At 49.2% G+C, this 21,842-nt stretch overlaps 1 protein-coding gene across 2 annotated transcripts in view; it reads left to right on the forward strand.

The window, feature by feature from the left end:
* The window catches only part of HEATR5B (HEAT repeat containing 5B), a 103,581-nt gene that overhangs the window by 49,703 nt on the left and 32,036 nt on the right, over positions 1-21,842 (forward strand). For both annotated transcript variants that reach the window (XM_073557592.1, XM_073557594.1), the window contains exons 21-22: positions 7,342-7,511; positions 8,284-8,428. In XM_073557592.1, the coding sequence (XP_073413693.1) occupies positions 7,342-7,511; positions 8,284-8,428 (315 nt within the window). The remainder of the gene's footprint in view (positions 1-7,341; positions 7,512-8,283; positions 8,429-21,842) is intronic.

Raw genomic sequence — 21,842 nt, forward strand, 5'->3', positions numbered from 1 at the left:
GACGTGGGACCTCAACCTGGTCTTGACAGCACTACAGTCACCTCCTTTTGAACCCCTTAGGGTGGTCTCACTCCGCTTTCTATCGCAGAAAGTGGTTTTCCTGGTGGCAATCACCTCGCTACGCAGGGTGTCTGAACTTTCAGCTCTTTCCTGCAGACAACCCTTCCTGGTTTTTCATCAGGACAAGGTGGTTCTCCGTACAGTACCATCCTTCCTTCCGAAGGTCGGGTCCAGCTTCCACCTCAATGAGGAAATATCACTACCGTCTCTTTGCCCGGCTCCCGTTCATAGGGTAGAGAAGGCTCTGCATACGCTTGACCTTGTCAGGGCATTGCGTGTTTACGTGTCTAGGACTGCTCCTTTCCGGAAGTCTGATTCACTTTTCCTTCTTCCAGAAGGCGTTCGCAAGGGCCTACCGGCTTCCAAAGCCACCCTTGCTAGGTGGATCAAGTCCACCATTCAAGAGGCTTACCGCCTCAACAATTCTCCTCTTCCGGCCGGTATCACGGCACACTCTACGCGGGCGGTAGGGGCCTCTTAGGCCATTCGGCATCAATCCTCAGCACATCAAGTGTGTAAGGCAGCCACTTGGACTAACCTGCACACATTTACAAAACACTACAGAGTGCATACCCAGTCCTCAGCGAATGCGAGCCTGGGTAGACGGGTCCTGCAGGCGGCAGTACTCAAAGTCTAGGGGACTGTCGGCACAATATTCGTCCACTGCTTCCCACCCAGGGACTGCTTTAGGACGTCCCACAGTTCTGTGTCCCCCAATAAGGCGACAGAGTAAAGGAGATTTTTGTGTACTCACCGTAAAATCTCTTTCTCTTAGCCTTTAATTGGGGGACACAGCTCCCACCCTGTAGCCCTTGTGGGCCGTTGTTACGGTTGGGTTCTCATATTGTTGTTTGAGCCTGTTTATAGTAGCCTTTTTTTTTTACAGGCATGGTTATGTTTCTGGTATATTCCTCCTAATGCTTTTGCACAAAACTGGAGAAGGCTGACGCCGTCCAGGGGTGTATACTGCAGAGGAGGAGCCAAAGTTAATCTTTTTCAGATTATGCATAGTGTCGCCTCCTAGTGGACAGCAGCATAACACCCACGGTTCTGTGTCCCCCAATTAAAGGCTAAGAGAAAGAGATTTTACGGTGAGTACACAAAAATCTCCTTTTTTTTCCATCCAGAATCCAAACATACATAGTATGATAATTGGTTGTATTTCTTTATCGCCTTATTGGGGGACACAGAATACCATGGGTGTATGCTGCTGCTGCTAGGAGGCTGACACTATGCAAAAACAATAAAATTAGCTCCTCCCCGGCAGTATACACCCACCAACAGACACCAAGCACCTCAGTTTGTGCTTAGTGTCTGTAGGAGGCGGACTGGGATCTCCCCAGATCCGCATTTTTCTTTTCAGGTTTAGTCTGAACTTTTTAATTTTTCCCTCTTTTGTCTTTTAGGTTATTTTCCATCGGGAAACAGGGTGTAGTTGTCATCCTGATTTCCCATATCATGCGGCTGAGCGAGCAGTGTGGTGTCATCCACATCGCAACTCTCAGTACCGCAGGCAGGACTTTTCCCTATCGCCTTCCGGTGATAAGGGTTGTGGACAGGTGGCTAGTCCTTGCCGAATCCCCCTCCTCACCCCTCTCTCGGGACAGGGCTGAGAGGAAGACGGCGATCGCAGGTGTTTCAAGCCATCTTCTGCAGGATGCGGGTACAGAGGACTCCCTTCCCCCCAGCGGCCTGCCGTTTCCCCGTGGGCCCCTGTGGTCATCCTCTTCAGGGACGTCAGGTAAGTGCCTGTACGTTCCCTCCGGCCCCGCATAAGCTCCGTGAATGGCAGAAGTTGGACCTTTGTGATTTCAAGTCCACAATTATTTGAATTTCCCGCCCTCTCTGCCTGCCGCGCGCTCACGCCGCTTGCTTCTCACTCCCAGGGAGACACTGGGGATTCCTCCACTCACCACACAGCGTCACAAGCAGGGGAGGCAGACTTCCCAGGGCCACTGTCAGATCAGCTCCGTTATGTCGGCGCTGGCATGGGGCTGCGGCGTCTTCACTTTCACTTTCCCTCACAGTCTCCTCATCGCTGTGCTCCCTCCTCCCTTCCTGAGCGCGCTCTTTTCAGCGCGCCTTTACTAGCCCATCACAGGGCTCCTTTTCGTTTGATATGCCAGCCTCCTCCTTCGGTCATGCCCTCTCCTTCGCTGTTAACCAGTCATGGAGCGGCCGCTAAGCTCCGCCCCCAGCCTCCAGCACAAGGATTTCCTGGTTGTTTCACTCCTTCCTGCGCTGTTTGGGGGACACTTCAGCGTTTTCTGCTGCTCACAGAATCTCGGTAGGCTCTGCTCTGAGGCAAAGATTAGCTCTCCTCGGCAGTTATTCCTTAAATTCTGCGGCCATTCAGTGCAGTCTACTTATGCCCAATCCTTCAGGGGATCTCTGCTTCAGGCCCACCGCTATCTATTACGCCTGTGCGCGCTGTAAAAAGAAGTGGGCATCGGGTCAGTCGTCTCCATTCTGCCCCCCCTGCAGTCCTTCCAATATGTCAGCATCTCAGGAGCGCACAGTGTCCCGGGCGGAGGGCGCTCTTCCCTCCTCTCTCCCCCCCGGAGTGGGCCGTTACAATGTCACAGTCTGTTTCTGACTTGACAAAAGTATCACAGTCACTGGTCCAGGTTTTAGAACGATTACCTCAGCTATCCTCAGCCACCTCTGCCCCGACCACCTCTCGGGGTGAGTCGTCCGCACCTGACCGCGACCTTCAGAGAGACAGACGGGGAAGGTCTTCTAGGAAGCGGGCTCTGTCCACTTCGTCCGCGAGCTCGCAGGGCCCTTCCGCTCCCAGGCCTCCTTCTCCTTCCTCAGATGACAGCCTTCAGTCAGGCGATGATTCCCATTCGGAAGCTAGCTCTGAGGGGAACAGCGTTTCTAATACGCGGGACATGGTCGATAGTCTTCTTGCAGCTATCTTCCAAACACTAAAACTTAAACAGGATGAGGCTCCAGCTCAGGAAAGCTCGGTTGTCCTTAGACGAGCCAGACCTCCGTCCCGAACCTTTCCCAATCACAACGATTTCAATACTACCTTAGCCAAACACTGGGAGCGCCCTGAGCAACGTTTCTCAGGCCGCAAGTATTTGGACGTTCTGTACCCATTTGACGCAGAACTGCTCTCAAAGTGGTCCAAGGCTCCAGAGGTAGATCCTCCAGTATCCCGGATAGCCTCTAAAACGGTGCTCTCTCTGCCAGACGGGGCGTCGCTCAAAGATCCTACTGACAGGCAGATTGAATCTCTGGCTAAGTCTATCTTTGAAGCATCTGGCGCCTCTGTCTGCCCTATTTTCGCATCCGCCTGGGTGGCGAAGGTCATTTCCGCTTGGGCAAAAATCCTTCGCAGAGGCATCTTAGCGTCAGCTCCTCAAGACGAATTGGCAGATCTTGCAGATCAGATTAACCAGGCGGGAAAATACCTTTTGGCCGCCTCCTTGGACGCGGCCGGTTGCGTAGCAAGGGCTAACAGCAACATAGTAGCTGTACGCCGAGTCCTTTGGCTAAAGTCATGGAATGCGGACACTACTTCGAAAAAGTCGCTTACCAATCTGCCATTCCATGGCTCTAGGCTCTTTGGAGCAAAGCTGGATCAGATAATTTCCGATGCCACTGGAGGCAAAAGTACTTCGCTTCCCCAGTCTCGACCAAAACGTCCCTTCAACAGAAGGGGGTTTCGACCATTCAGGCCTTTTCGTCCCTTCTCTGCCACGGAGAGAGCCTCTCAACAGGATCGGCCGCCTGCCACCAGGGAGCGGGATCAGAGGAAACCTTCCTACAAACCCGCTCCTCGCTGGAGATCTAGAGGACAATATTCCAGATCTGCAGGAGCCAATTCCGGCAGATTTTCGTCTAAGTGACGGGTCACCCCCACCTGGAATTTTTTCCAGGGTGGGCGGCAGACTTTCCCTTTTCGCGGATGCTTGGCTGTCCGTTGTAGACGACGCTTGGGTCAGAGAACTCGTCGCATCCGGTTACAAAATCGAATTTGCTTCACTCCCGAACAGACGGTTTTTCCGGCCACGGCCTCCGCGACAGCGGGCCCAGATTCCGGGTTTTCTGCAGGCCATTTCCTCCCTTCTTTCCGCCGTAGTCATTGTTCCCGTTCCCTCAGACGAACGGTTTTCCGGGTTCTACTCCAATCTCTTTGTAGTCCCGAAGAAAGACGGCTCTCTTCGTCCTATTCTGGACCTCAAATTGCTCAATCGCCACGTGAAGATTCTTCATTTCAGGATGGAGTCTCTTCGGTCGGTGATTGCTTCCATGGAGCCCAGGGAATTTCTCTGCTCGGTGGACATTCGGGATGCCTATCTCCACATTCCAATATGTGTGCAACATCAGAAGTATCTTCGATTTGCGTTTCAGGGAGACCACTTTCAGTTCACAGCTCTTCCTTTCGGCCTGGCTTCAGCGCCCCGGGTTTTCACGAAGGTGATGGCGACTGTCATGGCCATCCTTCGCTCCAGAGGGATCCTCATCATCCCTTATCTGGACGATCTTTTGATCAAGGGTTCGTCTCGCCAGGACTGTCTCCGGAGCCTTCAGATAAGCCTGGACACTCTCAGCCGCCTAGGTTGGCTAGTCAACAAGGAGAAGTCCATTCTGGTCCCCAGCCAGCGTCTGACCTTTCTGGGTATGGAATTCGACACGGAGCTAGCCCGTGTTTTTCTTCCAAAGGAAAAATTTACAACTCTGTCCAAGGGCATCAAAACTCTCAAGAGGCCTGCTCCCATTCCCATTCGGTTCGGCATGAAGGTCCTGGGGAAGATGGTGGCCTCCATGGAGGCAGTACCCTTTGCGCAGTATCACCTTCGCCCTCTCCAGCTGTCTCTGCTTTCAGCCTGGGACAAGACCACGATGTCCTTGGACCGTCCTATTCGGCTTCCTCTCAGAGTGAGGCAGTCTCTCACTTGGTGGCTACGGCCAGCGTCAGTTCTCCAAGGGAGGTCCTTCCTTCCGCCTCAGTGGCAAATCATCACCACCGATGCGAGCCTTCTAGGATGGGGAGCCGTGTTCCATCAGAAAGCGGCCCAAGGACGCTGGAAGCCACAGGAGTCTCTCCTTCCAATCAATCTTTTGGAGATCAGGGCGATTTTCCTGGCCCTTCTTCACTGGCAGCCCCTCCTCTCCGGCAAGCCGGTCCGCATTCAGTCGGACAACGCCACGGCCGTGGCGTACATAAACCATCAGGGGGGCACGCGCAGCAAACAGGTAATGTCAGAAATGGCCAAGATATTCCGCTGGGCAGAACGTTACGTTCCGACAATCTCCGCCGTCCATATTCCAGGGGTGGAAAATTGGGCAGCCGACTTTCTGAGTCGCCAGGGCCTAGCGTCCGGCGAATGGTCCCTGCACCCCGCGGTTTTCTCTCAGATATGCGACCGTTGGGGCACCCCGGATGTCGATCTCATGGCATCTCGGATGAACCACAAGGTGCCGCAGTTCGTAGCCAGGTCCAGGGACCCTATAGCCGTCGCATGCGACGCACTGGTGACTCCGTGGTCCCAGTTTCAACTTCCGTATCTGTTCCCGCCTCTGGCATTGATCCCTCGGGTGGTCAAAAAGATAAAATCGGAAGGCGTACCAGTGATTCTAGTTGCTCCAGATTGGCCAAGACGGCCTTGGTACGCGGAACTGGTCAACATGCTCGCGGACGTTCCCTGGAGGCTTCCGGACCGTCCAGACCTTCTCTCGCAAGGCCCCCTTTACCACGAGAATTCTCAGTCTCTGAGTTTGACGGCATGGCCATTGAGACCGCAATTCTAAAGGAATCAGGTCTGTCCAGTCAGGTTATTCAAACTATGATCAGAGTCAGGAAACCAGCCTCTTCCCGCATTTACTATAAGTACTGGAAGGCTTTTTTCCGTTGGTGCGATGATAGAAGAGTCTTCCCAATGTCGTTTTCTATCCCGTCTATCCTAGGGTTTCTTCAAGCTGGATTAGACGCGGGTCTGTCCCTCAGTACGCTCAAGGGCCAGGTTTCCGCTCTCTCTATCCTCTTCCAAAGAGAGCTAGCTTCTCTACCACAGGTCAAGACCTTTCTACAAGGGGTTTCCCACGTGGCTCCCCCTCATCATTCGCCAATAGACCCGTGGGATCTCAACCTCGTTCTTAGCGCGCTCCAGAAGGCGCCGTTCGAGCCTCTCCAGGACATTCCTTTGTCCCTTCTCTCTTGGAAGGTCACCTTTTTGATCGCCATTTCCTCCATCAGAAGAGTTTCTGAATTGGCGGCCTTGTCATGTCGTTCCCCTTACCTCATTCTCCATCAGGACAAAGCCGTCCTCAGGCCCGTTCCTTCTTTTCTTCCAAAGGTGGTTTCCGCTTTCCATATCAATGAGGATATCGTCCTTCCTTCTTTTTGTCCGGCTCCATCTCATCCTCTTGAGAAGTCTCTCCACAAACTGGACGTAGTTAGAGCCCTGCGTGTCTATCTTGCCAGGACCTCTTCCTTCCGTCTGTCCGATTCCTTGCTAATCATCTCTGAAGGTCGCCAGAAGGGCCTTCCGGCTTCCAAATCCACGATCGCTCGCTGGATTCGTTCTACCATTCTGGAAGCGTATCGTCTTCAGGAAAAGCGGCCCCCTCCGGGAGTAAGAGCTCATTCCACCCGGGCTGTGGCGGCTTCGTGGGCTGCTCGTCACCAGGCCTCGGCCATGCAAATTTGCAAGGCTGCAACCTGGTCATCTTTGCACACCTTCACGAGGTTCTACAGGGTTCATACCCAGGCCTCGTCTGACGCTGTGGTTGGTAGGAAGGTTCTGCAGGCGGCGGTGGCTCACCGGCCGACCTGAGCCTTTCGGTTACTTTCGTTCCTTTTTGCTGTTCCCACCCTTGGGACTGCTTTGGGACGTCCCATGGTATTCTGTGTCCCCCAATAAGGCGATAAAGAAAAATGGATTTTTGGTTCTTACCGTAAAATCTCTTTCTTGGAGCCTTCATTGGGGGACACAGCACCCTCCCTGTTTCAGTTGTACCGTGTTGGGTCTTAGAGTCCCCTGTTGGGTTGGTACATATGGTTCGAGTTTTTTCTCGTTGCTTCTCCTACTGCTTTTTCACCAACTGAGGTGCTTGGTGTCTGTCGGTGGGTGTATACTGCCGGGGAGGAGCTAATTTTATTGTTTTTGCATAGTGTCAGCCTCCTAGCAGCAGCAGCATACACCCATGGTATTCTGTGTCCCCCAATGAAGGCTCCAAGAAAGAGATTTTACGGTAAGAACCAAAAATCCATCTTTTTTGCAGTTACTATATCATAGAATAATAATAAGCGATATTCCTTTATAGGTAACGGGCCAACAATATCTACCATTCGATCGTCGTGTCTTGTGGGCTGTGCAATCATGCAGGATCACTCAGACTCTCTAGTCCAGGCTGCTGCCATCTCCTGCCTTCAGCAGCTTCACATGTTTGCCCCTCGTCACGTCAACTTGTCAAGTCTGGTCCCTTGCCTCTGTGTAAGTTTACATTTTCATAGCACGAAAATTGCACAAGGGTATTTATAGAAATAGAAGCTGTGCTTAGATCTAATCTAAGTTGTTTTGTCGATTTTTTTTTTTTTTTTTTTTTTAAATATATAAAATTGGAATAACTTTTCATGCCATGACTTAAAATAATAATGCATTAAAGTGGTTATGGGGGAAAATAATTTATTGTAAAGTTGTCTACTTGAACAACCCCTTCTGAATCTCTGTTTTTCTTCATTAGATAATGACATCCATACTCCCTGCCAGCGCCATTCCAACAGCATCGGAACTGTCTCTCCCAGGGATCGCATGACATTGTCATGTGATCACTGCTGCCAATCTGCAGCCACTTCACTGCCCCTTCTCCGGACAAATCAAGACATTTGGAGGAAATAATAGCAGATGCAGCTCTCAATTCCTCTGGATATCAATTATGTTCATAGTATGTTCATAGGAGAGGAGAGTGAAGATTGGTTTCAGTGATCCCATGAGATAACAATGTCATGCTATCCCTAAGAGAGCCAGTGCCGATGCTGCTGGAAGGACACCTGCACCAGAGGTGAGTATATGTGTTATTATTTTATTGGGGGAAACATAGGGATTCAGAAAGGGTTGTCTGAGTAGTGGACAACCCTTTTAACTTATTGCAGTTAAATTGGGACAACAAATGTACAACAAATGCATATTTTATACAGTTTTGCAAAAATCTAAGTTCAACCACTGTATGTGAATGTACCCTTGGATATAAAAATTTATTTTTCAGGTTCACTTGGGCAGTTCTCATCTGCTCTTGAGACGTGCGGCTGTAGCTTGTCTCAGGCAGCTGGCCCAGAGAGAAGCAGCAGAAGTATGCGAATATGCTATGAATCTTGCTAAAAATGCAGGAGACAAGGAAAGCAGTGGCATCAGTAAGTAGACGTGCTAAATTATCACGTTTCTGTTTCTTTCATTTAAAATTGTACTTACCGTATATACTTGAATATAAGCCGAGATTTTCAGCCCATTTTTTGGGGCTGAAAGTCCCCCTCTCGGCTTATATTCGAGTCATATACATCGGGGGGTCGGAAGGGGAGGGGGGGCGGGGGTGTCAGGTCATACTTACCCGTCCTGACGCTGTCTCTTGAGCCCCCAGCTTCTCCGCGCTCTCTCTTCCTGCCTTCAGCGGTCACGTGGTACAGCTCATTAAAACTCATGAATATGCGCATATTCATGAGTTTTAATGAGCGGTATCACATGACGGCTGAGCGCAGGAAGAGAGAGCGCGGAGAAGCTGGGGGCTCAAGAGAGAGCGTCAGGACGGGTAAGTATAGCGATACTCACCTGTCCTGCGTCCATGGCTGCTTGCTGCTGTCTGTCATCGGTCAGTGACTTCAGACAGCAGAGGGCGCGGTGACGTGATTAGTGCGCGCCGCGCCCCCTGCAGTCTGAACGTCTCTGACCGATGACGTGGCAGATAGCAGTGAGCAGCCATGGACGCAGGACAGGTGAGTATCTGACACCCAGCGACGGAGAGGTGAGTATGTCATTTTTTTTATTTTTACATGCAGCAGCACATGGGGGAATAATCTAAGGAGCTTCTTATGGGGTCAGCATATGGGGGAATAATCTAAGGAGCTTCTTATGGGGTCAGCATATGGGGGAATAATCTAAGGAGCTTCTTATGGGGTCAACATATGGGGGAATAATCTATGGAGCATTTCCCACCCTAGGCTTATACTCGAGTCAATAAGTTTTCACATTTTTTTGTGGCAAAATTAGGGGGGTCGACTTATACTCAGGTCGGCTTATACTCGAGTATATACGGTAATATTAAATTATAAGTTAGGCTTTACTCAGACATCCATTTTTTTGTACTTGGAAAAAAACAGATCGTCAGTATTTTTGATCTGTTTTTCATTAGGTCAGTGTGTCAGTTTTCTCATGTACAAAAAAGAAAACAAAAGGACTTTTCTCAAGGTTCTCTGACTGACACTCTGGCAACTAAAAGAACCTATGAACGTGTGAACAGTCGTATAGACTAGACTATAGATTGGAAAACACGGAACACATATGTGCATCATAGACGTCTGAATGAGGACTTATTCCCATGTTTTATTTTATGCTCACCTCACCATTCTACAGTAGCTATAAAAAGATTACAGACCCTTATTAAACTGCCAGGTTTTTTTCAGGTAAATCATAAAAGAATCATTTCAGAACTTTTTCCACCTTTAACCCCTTTACGACATATGACTTATATATACTTCATATGTCGTACCCCTGTCTTTGATGCGGGCTCCGACGCTGAGCCCGCATGTTTTCCGACACATGCCAGCTGATTTAGTACACTGTCAGGTGCCTTTAACAGCCGTGAGTGGATCAGAGCTCTACCCGTGGCTGTTAACCTGTTAAATCTCGCTGTCAATCTGACAGCGGGATTTAACTCGAACCTACCGGAAGGATGCTGCAAGTCCCGTCCATTTCCATTGGAAAATGGAAACAAACAGGAAACCTTTTTTTCATAAAAATGTTCTTATTTTTTTTCACCACTTAAATAAACATATACTAGACATGTTAGGTAACTTTGTACTCATACAATGTGATTTCCCAGGTCAATTTTACAATATACTGAACATGGTAAATAAAAAAAAAACAAAAAACAATTGTGGAATCACACTTACTCTGTCGCCTTATTGGGGGACACAGAACCGTGGGTGTTATGCTGCTGTCCACTAGGAGGCGACACTATGCATAATCTGAAAAAGATTAACTTCGGCTCCTCCTCTGCAGTATACACCCCTGGACGGCGTCAGCCTTCTCCAGTTTTTGCTTAGTGTCGCAAGGAGGCACACCTAAGATTTTTTTCTCTTCCGTTTTTTTTCCTTAATTTTTTTCAACGGATTACAGATGAAGAAAAGCGGGTCTCCAGTGAGACCCCCGGCATGGCTCCCTCCTCGGTCCCCTATTAAGGGGTACCCGGTTGAGGTCGAGATGGCTCTTCCCCATGTCGCTCCTTCCCCAGTTCCTCGGGTACTGGTTCGAAGTCGAGAACCCCCCCTCCTTCCCCAGTTTCCTTGGGCTCTGGGTTGAGGTCGAGGGTAGGACGAAGCCCCCTGACGGTGACAGCAGCACCCTCCCTAATCCCCCTCTGGGGGCATTAGGTCGAGACACCGCAGGTAGGGCCTGTACCAGGCACCATTCGGTCACTTACATGTCCAGGGACCCCAGCCCAGCTGCGGGCTCCTGTTTGGACCGGGGGAGGTGCAGGCAGGCATGGCACTTGTCAGAGACAGGGCTCTCGGCACCCCTGTCTCTGCGGCAGCACCAGCTGCATAGAGCCTCAAAGGGACCCCCCACAGGGTCCAGGTGGCGCTCATGTCCCCACCGCTAGCCTACCGTTCAATCCGGGGGGGGGTCTGGTTGGAATCCGACCCTCCCCCGGACAACTGCGCCGTCCTGGAGCCCTTCTGGGCATGAGCTATCAAATTTAGGCCGCGGCTTCGGCCTAGCCGAAGTCACCGCCTTATGCCCGCCCCCCGGCCCGCCCCCCGGATGACGAAAAATGACACTACAGTGTCATAGAAGGGGCGGATCGAGACAGGAAGGGCGCGCTTTTACATAGCTCCGCGCGCCCTTTTCAGCTCTCCGCCCCCTTCCCCCTCCACCTCAGAATCCGGTGGCCATCTTGCTGCACCTGAAGAAACTGAAGGCAGCACAGCAGTCTCTGGGGGGCACAAGAGGATTTATCAGCGCTGGACCTAGGGGGAGCATCGGTGGGGTAAGATCACAGCTGGGTTCTTTGTACTCAGCTGTGAGTTCCTGTAACCTATAACGCTCCCCTACTCCTCCTTTCCTCTGCGTAGATACACCTGTAGGGCCTCTGCGAATAGTTACTATGTCGGGCTCAAAAAAAGGACCAGGCAAGACTGCTTTTATGCAGTCTGCACAGCCTGCAAGGCCACTCTCCCCAGCGGCAGCACGTACCCGCACTGCTGGGACTGTACCCAAAGAACAGCAATGCTTCTGCGGCCGCTACTGCGCCAGAATGGGCGACTCAGATGTCGCAGTCTATAACAAAGTCTATAGATAACCTGACCTCCTCACTACTGCAGGCTCTGCAGGGTCATGTCTCGACTATGAACGTTACCCAGGAAAGGGACGTCCGGTATCAGGAACAGGCCACTTACGACAGTTCGAGACGTAAGCGGACCCACAGGTCGAGTTCATCTGCGTCCTCACATAGCACTAGGTCGTCCCCCTCCAGGGAGAGACAGTGGCTACAGGTCACCGAGACCGTCCCCTGATAGAGAGAGACAATGTAGATCTCCACAACGATCCCAGACCACACAAGACTCAGAGGGCATATGTGACTCCAACTCAAATAACGAAACAAGGAACGCTCTGCTCCCTTGTCCCTCTAGCAATGCTGCGCTAGTTGAGGATATAATCTCTTCCATCCTTCGGGTGCTAGACTTTTCTGATCCAACCCCTGAAGTACCAGAACACAAGATTTCCTTTGAAAGTGTTCAGAAACCATCTGAGGTCTTTCTTGATCACCCGGAATTTAAAAAAAAAAAAAAAAAAAATACTTTCTAAGCATTTTTCGCAGCCTGAGAAAACGCCAATCGCAAATACTTGAAAGCAAAGTACCCCTTCCCACAGAAGGACACTAAGGATTGGACAGATCCGCCTAAAGTGGATCCTCCAGTCTCTAGGCTGACAGCACAAACGCTTCTCTCGCTGCCTGACAGCTCAACCCTCAAGGACGCAGCAGACTGAACGAGCCATGCGTTCTACCTGTCTATCTTCGAGGCGGCAGGTGCCTCTTTAGCTCCTGCATTTGCTTCAGTTTGGGCAGCCAAGGCCATTATGGCCTGGGCTGATCTATTACAACAGGGCCTCCAAGCTTCAAATCCTCAGCTGGCGGACCAGGCGGTGCAAATTGCAGTAGTGACAGATTACATGGTCCATGCAGCGTTGGATTCTGCAAGAGGGGTAGCGGAAATAGCATCAAATGCCATCACAATCCGGCATATTCTCTGGCTAAGACAATGGAAGGCGGATGCGGCCTTAAAAAAGTCCCTAACAAATCTCCCGTACTTCAGGGGCCGTCCTTTCGGTGAAAAGCTGGATACAATGATATCCAATGCTACCGGGGGTAAAAGTACTTCCCTCCCTCAGCTGAAACCAAAACGCACGTTTAAAAGACTTAATAGGAAAGCCAGGCAAAATGCAAGGGAGGGAAAGCTCAGACTTTTCATTCATCATTACTCATCCCCTCCGGAAAACACCCCACTTGTAGGCGGACGACTGCTATTCTTTCAGCAGGTCTGGCTGCCTATTACAGAAGACAGGTGGGTCAAGGAAATAGTGTCTTCAGGATACAAAATCGAGTTTACTACCAGCCCACCGCACAGGTTTTTTCTCTCTGTCCCTCCAAAACCTCCACTCAAAGCTCGAGCCTTCCATCAAGCGGTTTCATCCCTCCTGCAAGCAGGAGTCATAATACCGGTTCCAGCAGACGAGCGCTTACGAGGGTTCTACTCCAACCTGTTCGTGGTGCCCAAAAAGGGAGGCAGCGTCCGACCCATACTAGACCTCAAGCAACTGAATAAGTATGTTCGAGTTCGTCACCTTCGCATGGAATCCCTCCGGTTAATCGTTGTGTCCATGGAGGAAGGAGAATATCTCGCCTCCATAGACATACAGGACGCATACCTGCATATACCGATTGCTTCGCCCATCAGAGATTTCTCAAACTCGCAATCAACCAAGACCATTACCAGTTTGTGGCCCTCCCGTTTGGTCTCGCCACGGCTCCCAGAACATTTACAAAGGATATGGCAGCTACCATGGACGTTCTGCACTCCAGAGGCATAGTAGTCGTTCCATACCTGGACGACCTCCTCATCAAGGCCCCCACCTTCAAGGACTGCGAGGTCAAAGTCTCAATCACGATCGACACTCTGAGTCGCCTGGGATGGTTAGTCAATTTACAGAAGTCCTCGACTACCCCAAGTCAGTCTCTGACCTTCCTGGGGATGCTATTTGACATCTCCAGGGGTCTGGTGATCCTCCCCAGGGACAAGGCACTGGCCCTCCGTTTGGGAGTTCACACTCTCCTCCGCGGTTTCCCCCGATCTCTCCGGTATGCCATGAGCGGACTGGGCAGGATGGCAGCGGCAATGGAGGCGGTACCATTTGCCCAGATTCACCTCAGACCCCATCCTCAAGTCCTGGGACAGGAATCTGTTCTCCCTCGAGAGAGTTCCGGTTATCAGCGAAAACCAGGAGGTTCCTGCACTGGTGGCTCCAGCCAACCTCGCTTGCAATGGGAAAATCCTTTTCTCTCCGGTCACGGAAAGGTTTTGACCACCGGCGCAAGCCTTACGGGTTGGAGCGCGGTACACCTACATCACAGAGCGCAAGGCAAGTGGTCACCAATGGAAGTGACCATGCCCATCAACATCCTGGAAATTCGGGCCATCTTCCTGGCATTGAAAGCCTTCCATCACTTTCTAGCAGACTCTCATATCAGAGTGCAGTCGGACAATGCCACGGCGGTGGCATACGTGAACCATCAAGGCGGCACCCGCAGCATCCAGGCGATGAACGAAGTAACACGTATCCTACACTGGGCGGAGGATGCGAGGTCGGTACTCTCTGCGGTCCACATTCCGGGTGTGGACAACTGGGAAGCCGACTATCTCAGCCGTCAAGGAATGGACTCGGGGGAGTGGTCTCTCCATCCCGAAGTTTTCCATCAGATCTGCCATCGTTGGGGGACCCCGGACGTGGTTCTGATGGCATCCCATCTCAATGCCAAAGTTCCCAATTTCATGGCCAGGACGCGCGATCCGCAGTCGCTCGGAGCAGATGCCCTGGTTCAGGACTGGACCCAGTTCCAGCTTCTGTACATTTTTCCACCCCTTCCCCTGATTTCCAGAGTCCTGAGGAAGATCAAACAAGAGGGTGTTCCCCACCATCCTATTCGCTCCAGACTGGCCCAGGCGTACATGGTACGCCGACGTAGTGCAACTCACAGCAGACGCTCCGTGGCGTCTCCCCACACGTCCCGAACTTCTGTCACAAGGCCTGTTCTTCCACCAGAAATCAGGGGCTCTCAATTTGACGGCGTGGCCATTGAGACCTGGTTTTTGACCCAAGCAGGTTTTTTCATCGGACGTTGTTAAAACCATGATCAGGGCTCGAAAGCCAACTTCAGCCAAAACTTACTATCGTACCTGGAAGGCTTTCTTCACATGGTGCGAATTTCGTGGGCACATCCCACTCCCCTATTCTCTTCCAAAGGTCCTCGGTTTCCTTCAGTCAGGCCTGGACGCCGGGCTATCCCTGGGTTCGCTTAAGAGCCAGGTGTCAGCGCTTTCAGTGCTCTTTCAGAGGCATTTTGCTAACAAGCCGCAAGTGAAGACTTTTCTCCAAGGGGTTTCTCGATTGGTTCCCCCCTACAAACATCCGTCGGAGACGTGGGACCTCAACCTGGTCTTGACAGCACTACAGTCACCTCCTTTTGAACCCCTAAAGGAGGTCTCACTCCGCTTTCTATCACAGGAAGTGGTTTTTCCTGGTGGCAATCACCTCGCTACGCAGGGTGTCTGAACTTTCAGCTCTTTCCTGCAGACAACCCTTCCTGGTTTTTCATCAGGACAAGGTGGTTCTCCGTACAGTGCCATCCTTCCTTCCGAAGGTTGTGTCCACCTTCCACCTCAATGAGAAAATCTCATTACCATCTCTTTGCCCGGTTCCCGTTCATAGAGTGGAGAAGGCTCTGCATACGCTAGACTTTGTCAGGGCATTGCGTATTTACGTGTCTAGGACTGCTCCCTTTCGGAAGTCTCACTTTTCCTTCTTCCAGAAGGCGTTCGCAAGGGCCTACCGGCTTTCAACACCACCCTTGCTAGGTGGATCAAGTCCACCATTCAAGAAGCTTACCGCCTTAACAATTCTGCTCTTCCGGCCGGTATCACGGCTCTCTACGCGGGCGGTAGGGGCCTCTTGGGCCATTCAGCATCAAGCCTCGGCACATCAAGTGTGTAAGGCAGCCACTTGGACTAGCCTGCACACATTTACAAAACACTACAGAGTGCATACCCAGTCCTCAGCGTATGCGAGCCTGGGTAGACGGGTCCTGCAGGCGGCAGTACCCCAAATTTAGGGAACCGTCAGTACAATATTCGTCCACTGCTTCCCACCCAGGGACTGCTTTGGGACGTCCCACGGTTCTGTGTCCCCCAATAAGGCGACAGAGTAAAGGAGATTTTTGTGTACTCACCGTAAAATCTCTTTCTCTTAGCCTTTAATTGGGGGACACAGCTCCCACCCTGTTGCCCTTGCGGGCCGTTGTTACGTTTGGGTTCTCATATTGTTTGAGCTGGGTTCTCATATTATTTGAGCTCATTTATGGTAGCCTTCTTACAGGCATGGTTATGTTTCTGGTATATTCCTCCTAATGCTTTTGCACAAAACTGGAGAAGGCTGACGCCGTCCAGGGGTGTATACTGCAGAGGAGGAGCCGAAGTTAATCTTTTTCAGATTATGCATAGTGTCGCCTCCTAGTGGACAGCAGCATAACACCCACGGTTCTGTGTCCCCCAATTAAAGGCTAAGAGAAAGAGATTTTACGGTGAGTACACAAAAATCTCCTTTTTTTTTTCTAGTACACTATATGGTAAAATCAATAGTGTCATTCAAAAGTCCAACTCATCCCACAAAAAACAAGCCCTCATATGGCCATATTGATGGAAAAAATAAATAAGTTATGAGTCTGGGAAGAAGGGAAGGAAAAAACGAAAAAAACAAAAAAAATGGTGTGGTGGTCATGGTGTGAACTGGTTAATCTTGCCTATAATCTGTACAAATCCATTGAAAAATGCACTAATATCATGGGCGAGTGTTTCTGCCACATGTCCAGTCCCCTGAACTCATCCTAAGTCATGTCAGTGAGGTAGGAGCTTTAGCTGCCGCTAAGCTCATATGTCACTGACTTGATTTATGAGCTCAGAGTGCTGGAGATGCGGCAGAAACACTCGATCCTGTGATAAAACTGGCAGGGAGAAAAATGTGTTTCTTCACAGAAAGAATCAGCTGCAATCCCATACTGTCCTGTCTGTATCCTCTTTTGCTTCCTCCCCTGCACAGGAGCTGTGGTATGATCAGACTGTTCCTGCACGGCCATTACATAGTACATATTTATAAAATTCTCAAGACAGGAAAACATTTTTAATACATCCAATTGTGGAACTTATTTTTCCAAGATCTATTAATTAACCCCTTCCTGACATGCGACGTACTATCCCGTCCACGGTACCCTGGCCCGTATGACCGTGGACGGGATAGTTCGTCTACCGTGATCAGCGGCGCCCACGTGGTGAGCGCCGCTGATCGCGGCCGGGTGTCAGCTGATTATCACAACTGACACCCGGCACTATGTGTCAGGGGCGGTCATGGACCGCCCCCGACACGTTAACCCCTTGCACACCGCGATCAAACATGATCGCGGTGTACCGGGAGTTAAAGGGAAGCATCGGCAGGGAGGGGGCTCCCTCCGTGCTTCCCTGAGCCCCCCACGGCAGCGCAATGTGCAGCGCTGCTGCGGGGGGCTCCTATCCTCCAGGCCCCCGAATCCAAGATGGCGACGGGGGCCTTCGGGGACCTGAGGAAGCTGGCTTCCTCAGTGCCTGCAAAGCGCAGGCAAGAGGAAGTCTTCTTCAATGCCTGTGACAGATTGCTGATCTGTCACAGTGATCTGTGATGTGACAGATCAGCGATCTGTCACAGGACAGTGATGTCCCACCTGGGACTATGTAATAAAGTAAAAAAAAATTAAAAAAAATGTAAAAATAAATTAAAAAAAATCGCCAAATAAATTAGAAAAAAAAAAAAATATTCCCTCAATAAATCCATTTTTTGGAAATAATAAAAAAAAAAACAATAAAAGTACACATATTAGGTATCGCCGCGTCCGTAATGACCCGCCCTATAAAACTGTCCCATTAGTTAACCCTTTTAACGAACCCCTTAAAAAATAAAAATAAAAAACGAAGCAAAAAAAAATGATTTATTATCATACCGCCAAACAAAAAGTGTAATAACGCGCGATCAAAAAGACGCATATAAATATCCATGGTACCGCTGAAAACGTCATCTTGTCCCGCAAAAAACGAGCCGCCACACAGCATCATCAGCGAAAAAATAAAAAAGTTATAGCTCACAGAATAAAGCGATGCAAAAATAATTATTTTTTATATAAAATAGTTTTCATTGCATAAACCCGACAAAAACATAAAAAAACGACCTAAATGAGGTATCGCTGTAACCGTACTGACCCGAAGAATAAAACCGCTTTATCAATTTTACCGCACGCGGAACGGTGTAAACGCACCCCCCAAAAGAAATTCATGAAACGCTGGTTTTTGTTCATTCTGCGTCCCAAAAATAGGAAAAAAAGCGATCAAAAAATGTCACGTGCCCGAAAATGGTACCAATAAAAACGTCAACTCGTCCCGCAAAAAATAAGACCTCACATGACTCAGTGGGTCAAAATACGGAAAAATTATAGCTCTCAAAATGTGGTGATGCAAAAACTATTTTACAATAAAAAGCGTCTTTTAGCGTGTGACAGCCGCCAAACATAAAAACCGCCATAAATAGTAAGTCAAACCCCCCGTTATCACCCCCTTAGTTAGGGAAAAATAATAAAACTAAAAAAAAAGTATTTATCTCCATTTTCCCATTAGGGTAAGGCTGTGTGCACACGCTGCGGATTAGGTGCGGATTCATCCGCGCGGATTTTGTAAAATCCGCAGGTGAAACCGCAGGTCAGAAGACCTGCGGTTTTACCTGCGGATTGCTCTGCGGTTTTGTCCTGCGGTTTTTCATCTCAATAGAGGAGATGGCAAACCGCAGGAGAATCCGCAGAAAGAATTGACATGTCAATTCTTTCTGCGGATTGAAAACCGCAGATAATCCGCGCGCAAAATTCCGCACCGTCTGCACTGCGGTTTTTGATTCCCATAGGGAATCATGGTACTGTACACCGCAGCAGAAACTGCTGCGGGTCCGCAGCAGCCAAAACCGCTGCAGAACCGCAGCAAAATCCGCAGCGTGTGCACACAGCCCTAGGGTTAGGGCTAGGGTTAGGGTTAGGGTTAGGGCTAGGGCTAGGGTTAGGGCTCAGATTAGGGTTAGGGGTGTGTTGGGGTTAGGGTTGGAGTTATAATTGGGGGTTTCCACTGTTTGGGCACATCAGGGGCTCTCCAAATGCAACATGGCGTCTGATCTCAATTCCAGCCAATTCTGAGTTGAAAAAGTCAAATGGTGCTCCTTCCCTTCCAAGCTCTGCCATGCGCCCAAACAGTGTTTTACCCCCACATGTAGGGTATCAGCCTACTCAGGACAAATTGCAAAACAATTTTTGGGGTCCAATTTCTCCTGTTACCCTTAGGAAAATAAAAAATTGGGGGCAAAAATATCATTTTTGTGGAAAAAAAATGATTTTTTTATTTTCACGTCCGAGTGTTATAAACTTCTGTGAAACACTTGGGGGTTCAAAGTGCTCACCACACATCTAGATAAGTTCCGTGGGGGGTCTAGTGTCCAAAATGGGGTCACTTGTGGGGAGTTTCAATAGTTTAGGTACATCAGGGGCTCTCCAAACGCACATGACACCCGCAGACCATTCCATCAAAGTCTGCATTCCAAAACGTCACTGCTTCCCTTCCGAGCCCCGACGTGTGTCCATACAGTAGTATTCTCCCACATATGGGGTGTCGGCGTACTCAGGCCAAATTGGACAACAACTTTTGGGGGTCCAATTTCTCCTGTTACCCTTGGGAAAATGAAAAAATTGGGGACTAATTGATCATGTTTCTGGAAAAAATACGATTTTTTTATTTTCATGCCCTGGCATTATAAACTTCAGTGAAGCCCTTGGGGGTTCAAAGTGCTTACCTCACATCTAGATAAGTTCCTTAGTGGGTCTAGTTTTTAAAATGTGGTCATTTGTGGGGGTTTCCACTGTTTAGGTACATTAGGGGCTCTCCAAAGACAACATGACACCCGCAGACCATTCCATCAAAGTCTGCATTCCAAAACGTCACTACTTCCCTTCCGAGCCCCGACGTGTGCCCATACAGTAGTTTTCTCCCACATATGGGGTATCAGCATACTCAGGACAAATTGGACAACAACTTTTGGGGTCCAATTTCTCCTGGTACCCTTGGGAAAATAAAAAAATGGTGACTAAAAGATCATGTTTGTGGAAAAAATACGAATTTTTTATTTTCACGCCCGGGCGTTATAAACTTCTGTGAAGCACTGGGGGGTTCAAAGTGCTCACCACACATCTAGATAAGTTCCTTGGGGGGTCTAGTTTACAAAATGGTGTCATTTGTGGGGGGTTTCCACTGTTTAGGTACATTAGGGGCTCTCCAAAGATAACATGACACCCGCAGACCATTCCATCAAAGTCTGCATTCCAAAACGTCACTACTTCCCTTCCGAGCCCCGACGTGTGCCCATACAGTAGTTTTCTCCCACATATGGGGGATCAGCATACTCAGGACAAATTGGACAACAACTTTTGGGGTCCAATTTCTCCTGGTACCCTTGGGAAAATAAAAAAATGGTGACTAAAAGATCATGTTTGTGGAAAAAATACGAATTTTTTATTTTCACGCCCGGGCATTATAAACTTCTGTGAAGCACTGGGGGGGTCAAAGTGCTCACCACACATCTAGATAAGTTCCTTAGGGGGTCTAGTTTCCAAAATGGTGTCATTTGTGGGGGGTTTCCACTGTTTTGGTACATCAGGAGTTTTCCAAACGTGACATGGTGTCCGATCTCAATTCCAGCCAAAAACGTCAAATGGCGCTGCTTCCCTTCCGAGCTCTGCCATGCGCCCAAATAGTGGTTTACCCCCACATGTGGGGTATCAGCGTACTCAGAACAAATTGCACAATAACTTTTACGGTCCTGTTACCCTTGGAAAAATAAGAATTGAGGGTGAAAAGATCATTTTTGTGGAAAAAATATGATTTTTTAATTGTATGGCTTTATGTTATAAACTTCTGTGAAGCCCATGGGGGTTCAAAGTTCTCACCACACATCTAGATAAGTTCCTTAGGGGGTCTAGTTTCCAAAATGGTGTCATTTGTGGGGGATTTCCACTGTTTTGGTACATCAGGGGTTTTCCAATCGCGACATGGTGTCCGATCTCAATTCCAGCCAAAAACGTCAAATGGCGCTGCTTCCCTTCCGAGCTCTGCCATGCGCCCAAATAGTGGTTTACCCCCACATGTGGGGTATCAGCGTACTCAGGACAAATTGCACAATAACTTTTAGGGTCCTGTTACCCTTGGAAAAATAAGAATTGAGGGTGAAAAGATCATTTTTGTGGAAAAAAATATGATTTTTTAATTGTATGGCTTTATGTTATAAACTTCTGTGAAGCCCATGGGGGTTCAAAGTTCTCACCACACATCTAGATAAGTTCCTTAGGGGGTCTAGTTTCCAAAATGGTGTCATTTGTGGGGCGTTTCCACTGTTTTGGTACATCAGGGGTTTTTCAAACGCGACATGGTGTCTGATCTCAATTCCAGCCAAAAACGTCAAATGGCACTGCTTCCCTTCCGAGCTCTGCCATGCGCCCAAATAGTGGTTTACCCCCACATGTGGGGTATCAGCGTACTCAGGACAAATTGCACAATAACTTTTAGGGTCCTGTTACCCTTGGGAAAATAAATATTGGGGTGAAAAGATCATTTTTGTGGAAAAAATATGATTTTTTAATTGTACCGCTGTACGTTGTAAACTTCTGTAAAGCCCTTGTGGGTTCAAAGTTCTCACCACATATCTAGATAAGTTCCTTGGGGGGTCTAGTTTCCAAAATGGGGTCACTTGTAGGGGGTTTCCACTGTTTAGGTACATCAGGGACTCTCCAAACGTGACATGGCGTCCGATCTGAATTCCAGCCAATTTTGCATTGAAAAAGTCAAACGGCGCTCCTTCCATTCTGAGCTCTGCCATGCGCCGAAACAGTCGTTCCCCCCCCACAGATCAGGTATCAGCGTACTCAGGACAAATTGCACAATAACTTTTGCAGTCCAATTTCTCCTGTTACCCTTGGTAAAATAAAAAAAATTGAACCTGAAGTATTTTTTTTGTGAAAAAAAGTTAGATGTTCATTTCTTTTTAAATATTCAAAAAAATTCCTGTGACGCACCTAATGGGTTAATAAACTTCTTGAATGTGGTTTTGAGCACCTTAAGGGGTTCAGTTTTTAGAATGGTGTCACTTTTGGGTATTTTCTATCATATAGACCCC

This window comes from Dendrobates tinctorius, unplaced genomic scaffold (genome assembly GCF_039654945.1).
Source record: "Dendrobates tinctorius isolate UK_male_01 unplaced genomic scaffold, ASM3965494v1 ptg000250l, whole genome shotgun sequence".
NCBI classification, from domain to species: Eukaryota; Metazoa; Chordata; class Amphibia; order Anura; family Dendrobatidae; genus Dendrobates; species Dendrobates tinctorius.